Source organism: Eptatretus burgeri, chromosome 8 (genome assembly GCF_056783735.1).
Source record: "Eptatretus burgeri isolate ZD-2024b chromosome 8, Ebu_testis_v1, whole genome shotgun sequence".
Classification (NCBI taxonomy): domain Eukaryota; kingdom Metazoa; phylum Chordata; class Myxini; order Myxiniformes; family Myxinidae; genus Eptatretus; species Eptatretus burgeri.
In genome coordinates, this window is record NC_140968.1 from 36,943,063 (window position 1) to 36,958,877 (window position 15,815).

General features: G+C 44.0%; 1 protein-coding gene across 7 annotated transcripts in view; it reads left to right on the forward strand.

Moving 5' to 3' along the window:
- The window catches only part of LOC147021538 (trinucleotide repeat-containing gene 6C protein-like), a 181,465-nt gene that overhangs the window by 104,777 nt on the left and 60,873 nt on the right, over positions 1 to 15,815 (forward strand). For all 7 annotated transcript variants that reach the window (XM_085891568.1, XM_085891566.1, XM_085891572.1 and 4 more), the window contains 6 exons: positions 369 to 449; positions 605 to 662; positions 802 to 935; positions 8,005 to 8,130; positions 11,357 to 11,485; positions 12,693 to 12,779. In XM_085891568.1, the coding sequence (XP_085747694.1) occupies positions 369 to 449; positions 605 to 662; positions 802 to 935; positions 8,005 to 8,130; positions 11,357 to 11,485; positions 12,693 to 12,779 (615 nt within the window). The remainder of the gene's footprint in view (positions 1 to 368; positions 450 to 604; positions 663 to 801; positions 936 to 8,004; positions 8,131 to 11,356; positions 11,486 to 12,692; positions 12,780 to 15,815) is intronic.

Consider the following 15,815-nt stretch of genomic DNA (forward strand, 5'->3'; position numbering starts at 1 on the left):
TTCGTATCCTTTCCTCTCTTCAACGTCTTGAAAATGAAAATAAGACTGAGAGACAAAATTAAGCGGACATGGAAGAAAGCATGTTCATACCTCCGTAACTTTGTTCCATACAAAGTTAATGTGCAAACGTATTTAGATCGAGATCAGAAAATAAAATGATCAATATATTCATTTATTTTGAGGGTGAAAAACGGGTGCGATTAATACACGGCCACAGTTTATACACTGGAAAATACGGGAAACAAACGTTCAACTACCGTTGGCAAAGCGACGGGTTCAATGCCAGTGTATTATAATATGGGAGTAGTTTTAATTTAGGCATGTAATATAGATAGTCTCTCTTTCTCTCTTTCTCTCTTTCCCCTCAGGCCTCGATCAAAGGGTCTGCTCGGCAGGAGGAGATGGTTATGAATAAGCTCATCAAGCAGCTGACAGACATAGGATTTACGGTGAGTGGCGTTATCAGGTAAATAGCTTTGTAATGTATGTGCTTGAGGTTTTTTGTCGAAAAGAAAAGTGTGTAAGAGCATCGTTTTGCATGCTTTTGTATGTCGGGCTTTCTGCGGGTGGTGAACCTCAATGACCGTTGATTTATTCATTGCAGAAAGATGCTGCTGAGGAAGCCCTGCGCAGCAACAGCATGAACATGGACAAAGCAATGAGTAATTAATGAAACTTGCAATTCATCATCTTGGGCCTCAACACTTATTATTTTTTTTTTCCTTTCCATAGTTTCTTGCACTTGCATAAATTTATGTAACACTTCATGATTTTTGCCCCCATCCTGTGCCCCATCTCTAGCTGCCTTGCTCGACCGTAAAGGTGACCTTGATAAACACCGCTTGGAATACAATGGCATGATGAAGTCCTTTCAGCCTCGTATACCACTCCTTAAGGACTCACCTTTTGAGCACAGACCTCCTCCAATGGAAAGGGTACATAAAGATCTCTTCATGGCTTTCTCTTCATTTACAATAGATGTAGATTCTGTCCATTAAAACTGCTACAGGCATAGAAAGTGAGAGTCAGAAGAGGTGAGTGTTGAGGATGGGTGAATTGCTTCAATGGGCCTGGCCTCCAAAGTCTCTATCACAAGTGAGTGAAAAAATATCGGAGTGGTGTTTTATATTTATATTCATATGCATGTCTATGTATTTGTATATATATGTATATATATATATATATATATATATATATATATATATATATATATATATATATATATATATATATATATATATATATATATATATATATATATATATATTGCTATGGATTTCAGAATCGGATCCAACTAATGCACACAACATTCAGGTCCTCAGACAGTTATTTCCATAAATGCAAGTCCAGAATAGACCCATCCCCTTTGTCTGGTGGCATTCTAACTCTTTGATGCGTTGGAGAAGGGTTTCGAACAGATTCCCTTTCTTGTGGGATGGCCTTTTCCTCTTTACAACACGTTCATGCACGCGAGAGATAGCCGTTAGCCCAACAGTGACTCATTCTACCCCTTTCCATCAAGACACTTTGGGCTTACAGGATATTTGATTAAACACACCACGGGTTTTTCACATTTCATTCATTCTGACGGTCAAATACAACTGTGGATCATTTACCTCACCCACCTCTTCCATTGAAGTTCAACACCCACCTCTCTTCCATTGAAGTTCACCTCTATTTCTATTTCACCTCTATTTATTTCAACACCCACCTCTGTTTCACCGACATTGACATCCGCCTTTTCCCGTTGACACCCGGCATCTCCATGGACACTGGTTGGCTCCTGCTCATATCAGGCCGAATGGGGAGGCGATGGCTGCTGTTGACATCTTGTGAGTGCCCCACGTTTTTTCTCAGCAATTCCGGCAAATGGCCGCCCTTCAGCACCCATCCAGCGCCCCAAACTTGGCATCGTGGGCTGGGCCTGTGTTGATTGGGGGTTGTGTCTCGCTCTGGTAATGAAGGGATGATCACGAGATTGACGGTTGGAGATCAGGTGCAATGATGTGCCAATAGGCAAGCTGGATTTGGCTGGTCTGCTTCAGGATCTGCCTCGACTGGTCGCCAATAAAAAGGACGGGATGACCGTCGACCTGACAGTTGGTGATGGTTGGTGACAGTTCCTGACCATTGCTAACAGCTCCTTACAGTTCCTGACCGTTTCTGATAGCTCCTTACGGTTCCTGACCGTTGCTGACAGCTCCTTGGAGCTGTCCATTGGTAATGGTTCCTGATAACTTGTGATGGTTGGACTGTTCCTGCTGGTTTTGCTTGGTACCTGCTCTTGGCGTACCTGATTCTTGGTGTCCCTGGTTCTTGGGGGGGTGACGACGTGACGTCGATTGGTGTTCGAGCCTGTTTGTGGGTGGGTGCACGTCCAGGCAGGTTGCTGGCAGCGGACCAAGGCACGCTCACAGATTTTGGGACATTTTATTGGACGCACGATGACTTCTGCCTTGGTAAGCCGAGACCGGATTTCTTTCCCCCCTAAATGATCTGTTGGGTACCCATGTCTAACATTTATTTGTTAAGCAAGGCATAGTGATAAGCATCTGCTCTTTGTGTATTTTTCTATCAATGCCTGTTGAATTCTTTATTTGTTTGAGATTATTTTGATTGATTTGAATTCATCTATTTACACCACAAATAAATAAATAGTTCTTCTGTTTATTTTTTTTCTCATTAATAAATTCCTTGTTGATGTTTCAACCTGTCTGTGCTTGTCCTTTCATTCCATTGATCCGGCATTGTCCGAACCTAGATAGACTGGAAGGTAATTCCCAAACTAAATAGCCCGTCATAGTCGGCGTGCACCAGCAGTAAACGCCCGCCACCCTACTTTTCCGTGTGGTAAAAATAAGTTAATTTGAAGCAATCAAAATAATCTCAAACAAATAAAGAATTTACCAGGCATTGATAGAAAAATACACAAAGAGCAGATGCTTATCACTATGCCTTACTTAAAAATTAAACATGAGACGAGGGTACCCAGCAGATCATTCGGGGGTGGGGGGGGGAAGAAATCCAGTCTCGCTCACCAAATAGAAGTCGTCGTACGTCAAATAAAACGTCCTGAAATGTGTGAGCGTGCCGTGTCCTTTGCCAGTACCCACTCGCAAACAGGCTTGAACGCCAGTCGACGTCACCCCCAATAATCAGGTACGCCAAGAGCAGGTCTCGAGCAGAACCAGCATTAGCGGTCCGAGCGTCACCCACCGTCAGGAGCCACCAGGAGCCACAACCGACGGACAGCTGTTAGGAACTGTAAGAAGCTGAGGCGCTGTGAGAAATTGCAAGGCTGCAAGGCCATCACCAACTGTCGCCAGGTCACCAACCGTCTGACTGGAACGGACGAAACGACCGTCTGACTGGAACGGACGAAACGACCGTCTGACTGGAACAGACGAAACGACCGTCTGACTGGAACGGACGAAACGACCGTCTGACTGGAACGGACGAAACGACCGTCTGACTGGAACGGACGGAACGACCGTCTGACTGGAACGGACGGACCGACCGTCTGACTGGAACGGACGAAACGACCGTCTGACTGGAACGGACGAAACGACCGTCTGACTGGAACGGACGAAACGCCCGTCTGACTGGAACGGACGAGACGACCGTCTGACTGGAACGGACGAAACGACCGTCTGACTGGAACGGACGAAACGACCGTGTGACTGGAACGGACGAAACGACCGTCTGACTGGAACGGACGAAACGACCGTCTGACTGGAACTGACAAAAGTCGTTGCCCAGCTATCGCCAACTGACTCTCAAAGCTGTCACAATCACAAGGTCTACACCCCCTTTCAAATTTTTCACCTTTTGTTGCCTTATAGCCTGGAATTAAATCAGACTTTTTTCCACCTTTATTTACACATCGTAACCCAGAACTTCCAAGTGGAAAAACAAATTCCACAAATTTAAGAAAATTAATAAAAAAATTCAAAACTAGAATATCTTGGTTGGAAAAGTGTCCACCACCCCCCCCCTTAATATAGCAATTGTAAATTAGTTCAGGTGTAACCAATCACCTTCAATATCACACACCAATTCAATTGGCCTCCAGCTGTGTTAAATTTTGGTGATTCTGAATATTTAAGAATATAATCAGCTGTTCCTGGAGGTTTACCCTGCTGGGTAGTGCATTTCACAGCAAAGACTTAACCATGAGCACCAAGAAGCTTTCAAAAGACCTTCAGGATAAAGTTCTGGAAAGGCACAGATCAGGGAATGGGTATTAAAATATTTAAATGCCTTGAATATCCCTTGGAGCACAGTCAAGACAATCATGAAGAAGTGGAAGGCATATGGTACCACCACGACCATGCCTAGATCAGGACGTCCCTCCAAATGACCAAGCAAGGATGAGACTGATCAGAGAGGCCACCAAGAGGCCTCAGAAGCGTTGAGAGTGCTGTGGTGGGAACGCCGTTAATCCCTTTGGGGACAGTTCGCATCATGGATTGGTCCATGTCCGAGCCAATCACAAGGCTTCCTTGCAATTGAATACAAGGAAATCAGACACAGGTGGAGGCCATTCAGCCCATCATGCCTGTGTGACATCAACACCGTACTAATTCATCAACACGAGATCCAAAGAAGAAAATGCAACTTTATTTATTCATTAATTTTTTTAAAGTGTTTTTGTGGTTTTTTAATCTATTGATTTATTTTAAGTTTTTGAAGTTTTTATTTTATTTTATTTTTTCTATTTTGTATTTTTTTGTAAATACTGTATATATTTTTTATTCTCCTGATGGGAGGGGATATGGGCTTGATTAAAAACACAACACCAGGAGAGGAGGAGATTGGGACCATACTCTGTGCAGTGTTGGTGCTGCAAAGCAGTCTCCTTGGCTATTGGGTACAATCCTGGACAGGTAGCCACTCCGAGACAGTATGTCAGCATGCTGGCACTCATTTTGACGACCTCGGAAGGATGACAGGCCGAGTTAACCCCACCTGGTATTAATTCAACAGCTGAGCGGGATTTGAACTCAGGACCTGAGGATCCAAAGCCCGCCACCCTAACCATTGAGCTAACACCAGGCATACACAACACCAGAAACAGTATATATGTATGTATGTGTATGTATATGTATGTATGTATATATATATACATATATATATATATATATATATATATATATATATATGTGTGTGTTGTTGTTCGTCTTTCGGCTGCTCCCGTTAGGGGTCGCCACAGCGGATCATCCGTTATGATCCGCATACTGATTTGGCATAGGTTTTACGCCGGATGCCCTTCCTGACGTAACCCTGGTTGCCTCTTACGACACAGGGATAAGGATTGGGTTTCGCCATTATTCCGGGCTGCCCAACACCCTCTCATAGCGCGGCCCAGCACAGAGCTCCCGTCCTCAAGCGATCCTCCAACCCAAGCCTCCGAGTAGCCGGATTACAGGCGCACGCCACTACGCCCAGTATATATATATATATATATATATATATATATATATATATATATATATATATATATATATATATATATATATATATACATATATATATATATATATATATATATATATATATATATATATATATATATATATATATATATATATATATATATATATATATATATATATATATATTGTTATGAATTCTGGCATGCGATCGGCCGCGTAACTCGAATCGCGACCGCGTCGCCCACTGGGATGGGCAATTCAGTCGTGACCCTCCTGGAACTACCGCCAGGAGCCAGTCACGGGTGGGGGTTTAACCTCACCACAACCCAGTCCGCATTCCATCCACGCGAAATAGGGTGAATCGCCGAATGTCGATATACCTTAGTACCCGCGCGGTAGCGTACCGAGGAGTTGTAGCACGCCACAGGTCGGCTCCGGCCACGAACCGCTTAAGCGGCTCGTTCCATGCTAAGGGGATAACCAAGCGGATTTATTGCCGACCTCGACGGTTCAGACCAGTTTATGATTTTACCCAGATCTGCAGTGAGCGAAGAAGCTGCTGCTTGCCTGTCTGAGGGATGACAGATGGTACGGCAGTGGGTGGAGTAATCAGCAAAGAGATAAAGAGGATTTTCCAGAGTCAGAGAGATCATTGATTAAAACCAGAAAAAGAACAGGGCCCAGAACGCTGCCTTGAGGAACTCCAGCCTGGACAGGAAAAGGGGATGAGAGAACTCCATTTAGGGCCACACGGTGACTGCGACAGGAGAGTTAGTCTGCGAGCCATGAGTGGAGATGCCCTTGGATACCATAGGAAGAGAGTTTGGTGAGCATGGCAGGGTGTCAGACCATGTCAAAAGCACGCGATATGTCGAAGGACATGGCTCTGATTTCATGTCCGGCATTGAGGACCTCCATCCATTGTTGGGAGAGCAGAAGCAGCATATTCAGGATCGAGTGATCTGGTCTGAAACCAAATTGATGCTCGGAAATCAGGCCATTGGAGAAGAGGAAGGATTTAATGTCTGAAGCAATGATGGATTCCATAACCTTGCTGATGATTGAGAGAAGGCTGATTGGTCTGCAGTTGCAGGGATCTGTTTTTGCACCTTTTTATGCAGGGCAGTAATGTTTGCTTAACTTGCCTCTGTTTACTCTGATAGTGATATAAATCGAACTCCAGTCCTGTGATGTTAAACCTCATAAATGCCTTCTGCTTCTCCTTTGTTGCATTTCTTTACTCACTCCTCAACCTAACTGGCCTCTTTCTGCTTTGAATTTTACACCTCATTGGAATGTACTTACTCTGCACTCTACACATTTGGTCCTTGAAGGTTTCCCATTTTTCTAATGCTGATTGTTCGTTTCTCCCAATCTACATCACCCAACTTTCTCCTCATACCCTCAAGGTTTGCCTTCCTGAAAACTAATAGCCTTACCCTACTATCCTGAACTCTAACCCTTAACAGAATCTTTGTGCACACAATGTTATGGTCACTTACTCCAAAATGCTCCCCGACCTTGACCTCCTCCACCATATTGGGATCGTTACTGAAAAGGAAGTCTAACACTGCACTCCACCTCGTGATCTCCAAACTGGGTTAAAAAGTAATCCTGGACTAAAACTAGGAAATCCTCATCTGCTTTGCGCTTTCCCTGTTCCTGGACCAAATCTATCCCTGGCAAGTTAAAATCTCCCATAATCAATACTCTTCCCTTACCATATGCCCTTTGAATTCTTCATGTACTCCTATTTCCTCCTCTTCCTTCACACTTGGAGCCCTACAAAAAGCATCCTTCCAGTTTCTTATGTGAACGACTGATGGTTGTGTTGATGTTGTAATCAATTGCGTGGTGCTTCACGGAACCTTAACGGTGTCACCACCACAGCACTCTCAACGCCTCTGAGGAAGAGAACTAGTTTGTTGCTGATATGTCAGGCTTTAAATATAGAATTTAAATTTGAATTATTTTATTGCTCAGTGTGTTACTTCTTTTTTTTACAAGTATATATATATATATATATATATATATATATATATATATATACGCATACACTTTTGGAAGATTTGGTTTTGGGATGTCCCACACCTTCTCCAAACTAGACATTGAAGGGGGGCACAGATCTTTCGGTGTTTCTGATCTCGGGAAATAGATGTGGCATCACCTTGATGTGGCAAATGTGGGAGAACAGTCCACAAAGCTTATGGTCACCATGATGTTAAAATGGTGAGTTGAGTGTAGTTTATTTCGGGTATCTGAGTCCGTAGTTGCATAAAGTGTTTGGCCATTACCAGCTGTTGTAGCTCGGTGGAGGATTTGTCATTTGCTTGAGGGCTGGTAAAACTGTGCAAGACTGAAAATTGATACTCGACCTACTAAACCCCGTACATGTGTTGATATTTGTGAAGTACCACATTGATGAGAGTGTCAAGTTTGGAATGAGTTTGATAGCTTGAAAATCACACCTAAGTGATTTAAAAGTATGGTCACAAAACAATTATTTAGTGTGTGTGTGTGTGTGTGTGTGTGTGTTTCTGTATATATATTTTTCATGTACACATTGCAGAGTGGAGGCCTTGGAGCAATGGGAGGTGGTGTTGGTCCTTGCTCCCGCTTCCTCCAACCCCAAGGTCTTGGCCTACCCCAGCCAGGGCTCAGAGCACAAACTCCCACACAGTTTATCCCATCACAGGTAATATTACATTAAAGGAATTTTTATGGCAAAGGCTCTGGAGGTATTATGTTTTCTGGTTGGCTGTCTGTCCATCCGTGCATGATCAATTTTTGTTACCACAATAATTTGTTAACCACTGAAAGGATTTCAACCAACATGAGTACAAAGGTTTATTATGATGCAAAGATGAATAACTTGTGAATCACTCAAGCGATTTCAACCATTCTTGACACATCTATGGGCTGTAATGCAAAGATTACCATCGATTCTGATTTTCCCCACTTTTCCCAACACCCCCCATCTATCCCTCCCAACTACACTCTGTTTCTTGTCTAAAAAGAACAAAAAAACCCCTTTCTCCCTCCATACCCATGAGTACCGATCTTTCTTCTTCTTCCTCTTTTTTTCCGGCACACCATCTTTCTTCTATTTGAGCTGACCCACTCTCACCATTACTTCAGGATTTCTTCTCACAACCTTCCATTCCCTAATCTTACCTTATCTTCAAAAAATAATTTTCCTTGTATCCTTTCTAACTACAGGTGTACACCTCCTGAAACCACGTCTCTCTCTACCCTCTTCCTGGTACTTTTCGTTGATCCATCAGCTCCATCTATCTATAATTCCAGCTGTGTGTGTGTGTGTGTGTGTGTGTGTGTGTGTGTGTGCGTGCGTGCGTGCGTGCGTGCGTGCGTGCGTGCGTGCGTGCGTGCGTGCGTGCGTGCGTGTGTTTGTCTGCGACCGCCGTTTCTCGACGACCGCCGGTCTAATCTGATTGAAACTTGCCAGGAATATTGCCGGGGCCCCACAGATGTGCCTTTTCAAGGTTTGATATCTATCGGACGAACGGTTCCCAAGTTACGGCCATTTATCTGTCGACCAATGACAAGACACGGTGCTATGACGTCACGAATGACGGAGAGCCAGAAAACAACATCTTTCTCATCTCAAGTCTGCACTCTCAAACCTTTCTCCCTCCTCCAAATCCTGTTGGCATCAAATCAAATCTGTTTCTGGTGTGTGTTTCCTCTCCATCCCCTCCCTGACCTCAAATGGACGCACTGCTGATACTGCATGTGAAAAGGCTGAATGCCTAAACTCTGTGTTTGCATCTAAATCTTGTGTCCGAAACCCATCGCTCTCTGTGCCCATGTTACCAGTCGCACCCAACTGTCCCTGGACTCTGTGTCCTTTTCTTCTGACAAAGTGAAGAGCTTGCTGTTAAACCTCGACTTAGATTCTGCAACCGGTCCAGATGGCATCAGCCCACGTGTCCTAAAAACCTGCTCCTCTGTTCTTGCTCACCCTCTCTCTGTTCTATTCACCCTCTCATTTGCTCAAGGTTATTTGCCATCTGCTTGGAAATCAGCAAACATTACAGCCCTGCATAAAAAGGTGCAAAAACAGATCCCTGCCACTACAGACCAATCAGCCTTCTCCCAATCATCAGCAAGGTTATGGAATCCATCATCGCTTCAGACATTAAATCCTTCCTCTTCTCCAATGCCTTGATTTCCCATCATCAATTTGGTTTCAGACCAGGTCACTCAACTCTGGATATGCTTCTTCTGCTCTCCCAATAATGGGATGGAGGTACTCAAGGCCAGACAAGAAATCAGAGCCATATCCCTCGACATATCACGTGCTTTTGACACAGTCAGGCACCCTGCCCTGCTCACCAAACTCTCTTCCTGTGGTATCCAAGACCATCTCCACTAATGGCTCTCAGACTTTCTCTCCTGTCGCCACCAACATGTGGCCCTAAATGGAGTTCTCTCATCCCCTCTTTCTGTCCAGGCCGGAGTTCCTCTAAGTAGCATTCTGGGCCCTGTTCTTTTTCTGGTTTTCATCAATGATCTCTCAGACTTTCTGGAAAATCCACTTTATCTCTTTGCTGATGACTCCACCCTGTGTCATCCCTGTCGTCTGACCATCTGTCATCCATCCCTCAGACCGGCAAGCAGCAGCTTCTTCGCTCTCTGCAGATCTGGATAAAATCACAAACTGGTCCAACACGTGGAACATGTCTTTCAATCCAGACAAATGTCACCCTCTCACTGTCTCTCCGAAAGGACCGTTTAGAACCCTCCCACCCCCCCCCCCCCACCTACTTTCTCAACAATCCTCTGGAAGAAGTCTTTTCATTCAAGCTTCTGTCTCACTTCCTGCCATGATCTTTCCTGGGAAAGCCACATTTCCAACCTGGCCTTCAAAGCCAGTCGCCGACTGGGAATCCTCCATCGTGCAAAGTCCTTCCTCGGCCCACCTGAGCTCCTGACCACATACAAAGCTTTTGTCCACAGCCTCATGGAGTACTGCTCTCCCCTCTGAGCTGGTACATTATATAGTTTATGCAGAAGAAGATCGAGTCATCTACAATGCACAAGAAACCATGCAACATTTGATCAGATGGATGTCTTTTTTTATTTGTGTGTTTCAACGTTCAAAAACGACCATTAATTAACGATGAAAAATCTCGAGTGTACTCATGCTTCCTTCAACTGCTTTTATTCGAGAGATTCTGCAATCCATGATGATGCAGAATAATTGGATGTTCGTGTTTCAAAAGTGGAAACGATCATTTATTCTCTCTTGAAATTCAATAAGGTGAAGACAACATGATTGTGAAAAGGGTCTCATGTTTGATCAGAAAGCAACTTGTCTGGCCATTGCACCAGGGTTCATGGAATGATACTTGAGGGAGGGACATGATATCTTGAAGAAAACTGCGATGGGATGAAACCTGGGTCCACCGTTTTACGCCACAGTAAAATTGAGCCCCATCATCTTTTGGTGACCTTTGTTTGTTCTCGTCACCAAAAAGTCAAGATTCCGCAATCAGCAAGAAAATTTGGGAATTGTGTTTTGGGGACCAGAACTGTTTAATCTGTGCAGAATTTATTGATCGTGGAGAAAGCATCAATGTATGAAAGCATCTCCACTGATCTAGTGTAGCTGTGGTGACTTATTGTGCAATTAAATGAGACTATCAATGTGCAGACGATGGCCAGAAGTCTTGGGCATGACGTTACCACAAATTATTGCTCACATTCATGGGAACTGTGACCGATACAAGATCAGCGAAGATGTGTTAACTTCTGAATCATCCCCCTTTTAGTTAAGACTGCTTTTCAGACATGTTTTTTGTCTCTGTCTGGTGATTAGACATGCAAGTGTTCAGGTGGGTTTTTTTCTCGGTGCATGGTTGCAATAAGCCTTGGTATGTTCCTCACTGTGCAATCAGCTGCAGGCACAGCTGCTACAGGGTGCTGCCAAGAATGGTGGCCTGAATCCTGCTTTGCTGGCCCTTATTCAGCCACAGATGACCCCACAACAGCTCAACGCTCTCAACCAGCTCAGCCAGTTGCAGATGGTATGCTGCTGTATCACCTCCAGCTTTTCTGATTTATTTAGTTTTGCTTTTGTTTGTTTATTTACTGTTATGTTCAACTGGATGGTACAGATGTAGTGCACTTTGTCGTTGACCTCTCGAGTCTGGGTTCAATTCTTAAACCCACTATAAACTGTCAGACTGGTGCTTTGCAGGCAGGGCAATGCATCAAAATGTGCACCTTATGTTGGATGTCACACAAAGCTTGGGGCCCAGGCACTAGTACTTGTTGCTGATGGACATGAAAAATCCCAAGGTGTCTTTTGATGAATCGTCATCATAATTTTCTGTACAGCCTGTGGCTGCTACTTTGCATAATTGCTGGGAGCGTGACGGTGCCGCTGCTGATGTAGTGCCCCCTGCTGGTTAGGGCAGGAATTTTGAATTTGTACGTGGTGCTGGCAAATACTCGCTTGCTCTTCACGTAGGATACCGTGGAATCTTTAACGTCCACCGACTAATGCTGGCAGACAGCACTCTCGTTTAACGTCCATCAGAGGGACGGCACACATATTGATGATGCATCCTGCCTGTGAAACACATGACAGTTTGTAGCTGGTTTGAGATTCGAGCCCAGACTATACAGCTTAGAGGCGAGTGTGTACGTACTCCTTGGCCATCCTGCCAGCCCTTTTGATGAATAGTAAGCGAGTTATTGCTGGCACCCTGGCCCAATCGCCGCATTCCTGCCTTAACCTGCAGGTGGCACTTCATCATGGATACAACCACCCACTTCTTAAGAGCAATTCAACCAGCATGTCAGGTGCTGTACACGAATAAGCTGTGATGAACATCATTTGCTTGGTGATTGTTTGTTGTCTACCAGTTGATCTGGTGTTTCCAATCTCTTCACATATGTTGAAGTAATCAGTGCTGCTGACATTCAGTCATTCTGCATCATTCATGACAAGTTGAGAGTAGGATAAGCACAACTTATTTACATCTCTTATTCACTATAGTATGAGCAAAGCACATATTTAATTGTATTCATTTTATAAAGTTCTCTTCCGATGCTATCTAAAATGTAGTTTTATATGAGGTCCCAAATGTCACCACATGTTTGTTACAGGAGTGTAGATGACTTTGAAATGGCTGCTGTTGACCACATGACCTCTGTATGATCTGTAAGTTTAGGCATTATCCAGATCCAAAGATCTGTACCAGTTTGCCCTCTTCATATCATGTCCAGGCATACCAGCGGACTCTGCTCCAGCAGCAGATGCAACAGCAGACCCGTCCCGCATCTGCTGCAGCCAGGCACCAGCACGAGCAGCAGGTAGCTGAGGGAATGCTCAGACTTTAATAGGGTTCCTGTGAATGATAATAAGAAAATGTTGGTACTGCATTTGATTCTGCAGGAGTCTTTAGCAAAAATGGATAACATTACCTGACCAGACCGCTCCACACGAGGACATTTTATATACAACATATGCATGTTGCTTTATCTGGAAGGTGTAAGTTACGTAACTTAATAATAGCAAGGACAACAAATTTTCTCAACCAAATGTTAATACAGGTATACCAATGACTGTGGGAAGGAGGTTGAGTGACATTTTTGGTGTGAGCTTTCATGAAGTGAGCATTTTTGGTGTGAGCTCTCTCTTGCTTTGATGAAGGGCTCATGCCCAAAATGTCACTTCACATTATTTCCCATGGTGGATAGCATACCTATCTCAACATTTTGTTGAGATAATCCTGTTGGCCTTATTTTTACATTGATGCAAACACATTCGTCTTTATACAGACTAGTTTTTCATTGTAACTAATATAATATAATATAATCTATATATTAAAGTAGCTGGATTACTCCGTCTGTCACACTCTTTTCGTTAGGACCATGTTACGGCATTACATCTCGCATTAGGCTAGGCCTTTATGGGCGTGCACGTCATCCCAGAGTCCAGCACTCAACCTGTCCCTTTGCTTCGCTGATGGCAGTTGAACACCATAACGCATAATCCACATATCTAACTCTTTCTGACATCCATAGGCGACAGGCTGAATGCCAGATATTTGTCATCAGGATGACAGATTTAGTAAGATGGTGGTGTAGTAAGACAGCATGATGGTGGGACGCCATTACGTTTAGTGCTTGGCTAGGCCATTACGGCGGTGTTATTATTTTTCTGACTCAATTTGGAGCAGTACAAGTCTGGAGACTGCGATGGTTCACGAGCAATGTACACAGTTCACCTTTATAATTTTTTGACCTTCGAGGGGACGCCACGGGCAAACTGGCGGGAATCGGGAAAAACATAAATGATGAAAGTTGTAGTACTCAGAGCACTACTTGCATACCAACTTTCATTCAAAACAGTTGAAAACCCTAGGAGCTCGATGCCCAATTTATTGGTTTTTTTTGACATTTTCTAAGTTCGTGATCTTGTGACCTTGACCTTGGGACGAAAATGAAAAATCGAGCTACGTGGGGCTATGCAGGTGCCATTGGGCTAACCAAATACCGAAACCCCTGCCAGATTTGACAAACCCCGTCGGAGAAGATGTAACTTGAAATCGGCTACCCCCTAAAAACATGTTTTTTGGGCGTGGCTCCGCCCATAATGGGCGCAGCACGCCCATTCTTAGGAAAACACAACTAGATCATGATACAAACCTCCCACCCAAATTTTATCAGGATCGGATCAAAACCCACGGAGCTATGCTCGGGACAGACAGACAGACAGACAAGCTGGTAGAGGACATGGGTAGTCGACTACCCAATAGAACCTGACGCGATGGGCCTGCTCGATGGGGAATGAGCTGAGGATTAAGCACAAGAAAATTCATGATTCTAGCTTCAAGGGTTAATGCTGCAGATTGTTTTTTCGTTAAAATACCCCCACATTTAGAGGTTTTTCGGCCATTGCTAGGCAACCGAGGGGTCCATAGCAACGGTTCTTTCTCACACATAACTAGGACATACCATGAACCTACCATACCAGTTTCATGTATATCTGACTCATGGTCTCTGAGATATAACGAACTTCGTTTTTTTTTATTGTTTTTGACCAGGGTTCATTCAAAGTCTATCTTTTCCGACAGTTTTCATAGGATCCGGCTGGGAATTTTTGACAATATGGCTGAATGTACTGCCCACAGTTGCTCGTGGCCCGATTTTTGATATTCGGGAAAATTTTTTTTTATTTTTTTGAAAATTTCAAAGGTCCGTTGCTGGGCGACGGATGGGTCCATAGCAACAATTCTCATTTACACACAACTAGGTCATGGTATGAATCTACCAACCAAGTTTCATCGGAATCGCCATTGTATTAACGGAGCACTGGACCGAACAGACATACATACATACAGACAGACAGACAGACAAACATATCGACGGAAATACTGATAATTAGTGTAGACTAGATCGACTACCCAACAAGCCGGAAGGCGGACATGGGTAGTCGATCAAGTCGAATTTATTCGTTTTTCAGCCATTACTAGCCAACAAAAGCGTCCATAGCAACGGTTCTTTCTCACACATAACTAGGACATACCATGAACCTACCATACCAGTTTCATGGATATCTGACTCATAGTCTCTGAGATGTAACGATACCGGGCAAAGTGGCGTGCGCCTGTAATCCGGCTACTCGGAAGCTTGGGTTGGAGGAACGCTTGAGGACGGGAGCTCTGTGCTGGGCCGCGCTATGAGAGAGTGTTGGGCAGCCCGGAATCATGGCGAAACCCAATCCTTATCCATGTGTCGTAAGAGGCGACCAGGGTTGCGTCAGTAAGGGCATCCGGCGTAAATTCTGTGCCAAATCAGTCTGTGGATCATAACGTATGATCCGCTGTGGTTACCCCTAACGGGAGCAGCCGAAAGACGAACAACAACAAGTCTCTGAGATATAACGAACTTCGTTTTTTATTGTTTTCGACCAGGGTTCATTCAAAGTCTATCTTCTCCGACAGTTTTCATAGGATCCGGCTGGAAATTTTTGACAATATGGCTGAATGTACTGCCCACAGTCGCTCGTGGCCCGATTTTTGATTTTCGAAAAAATTAATTTTTTAGGATTTTCAAAAATTTCAAAGACCCGTTGCTCGGCAACGGATGGGTCCATAGCAACGGTTCTCATTTGCACACAACTAGGTCATGGTATGAACCTACCAACCAAGTTTCATTGAAATTGCTATTGTATTAACGGAGCACTGAACCGAACAGACATACATACAGACAGACAGACAGACAAACATATCGACGGAAATACTGATAATTAGTGTAGACTAGATCGACTACCCAACAGACACACACCCATAATGAATATAGTGGTCACTTACTGACTCGTGAACCAATAGTAACACAGTGAGA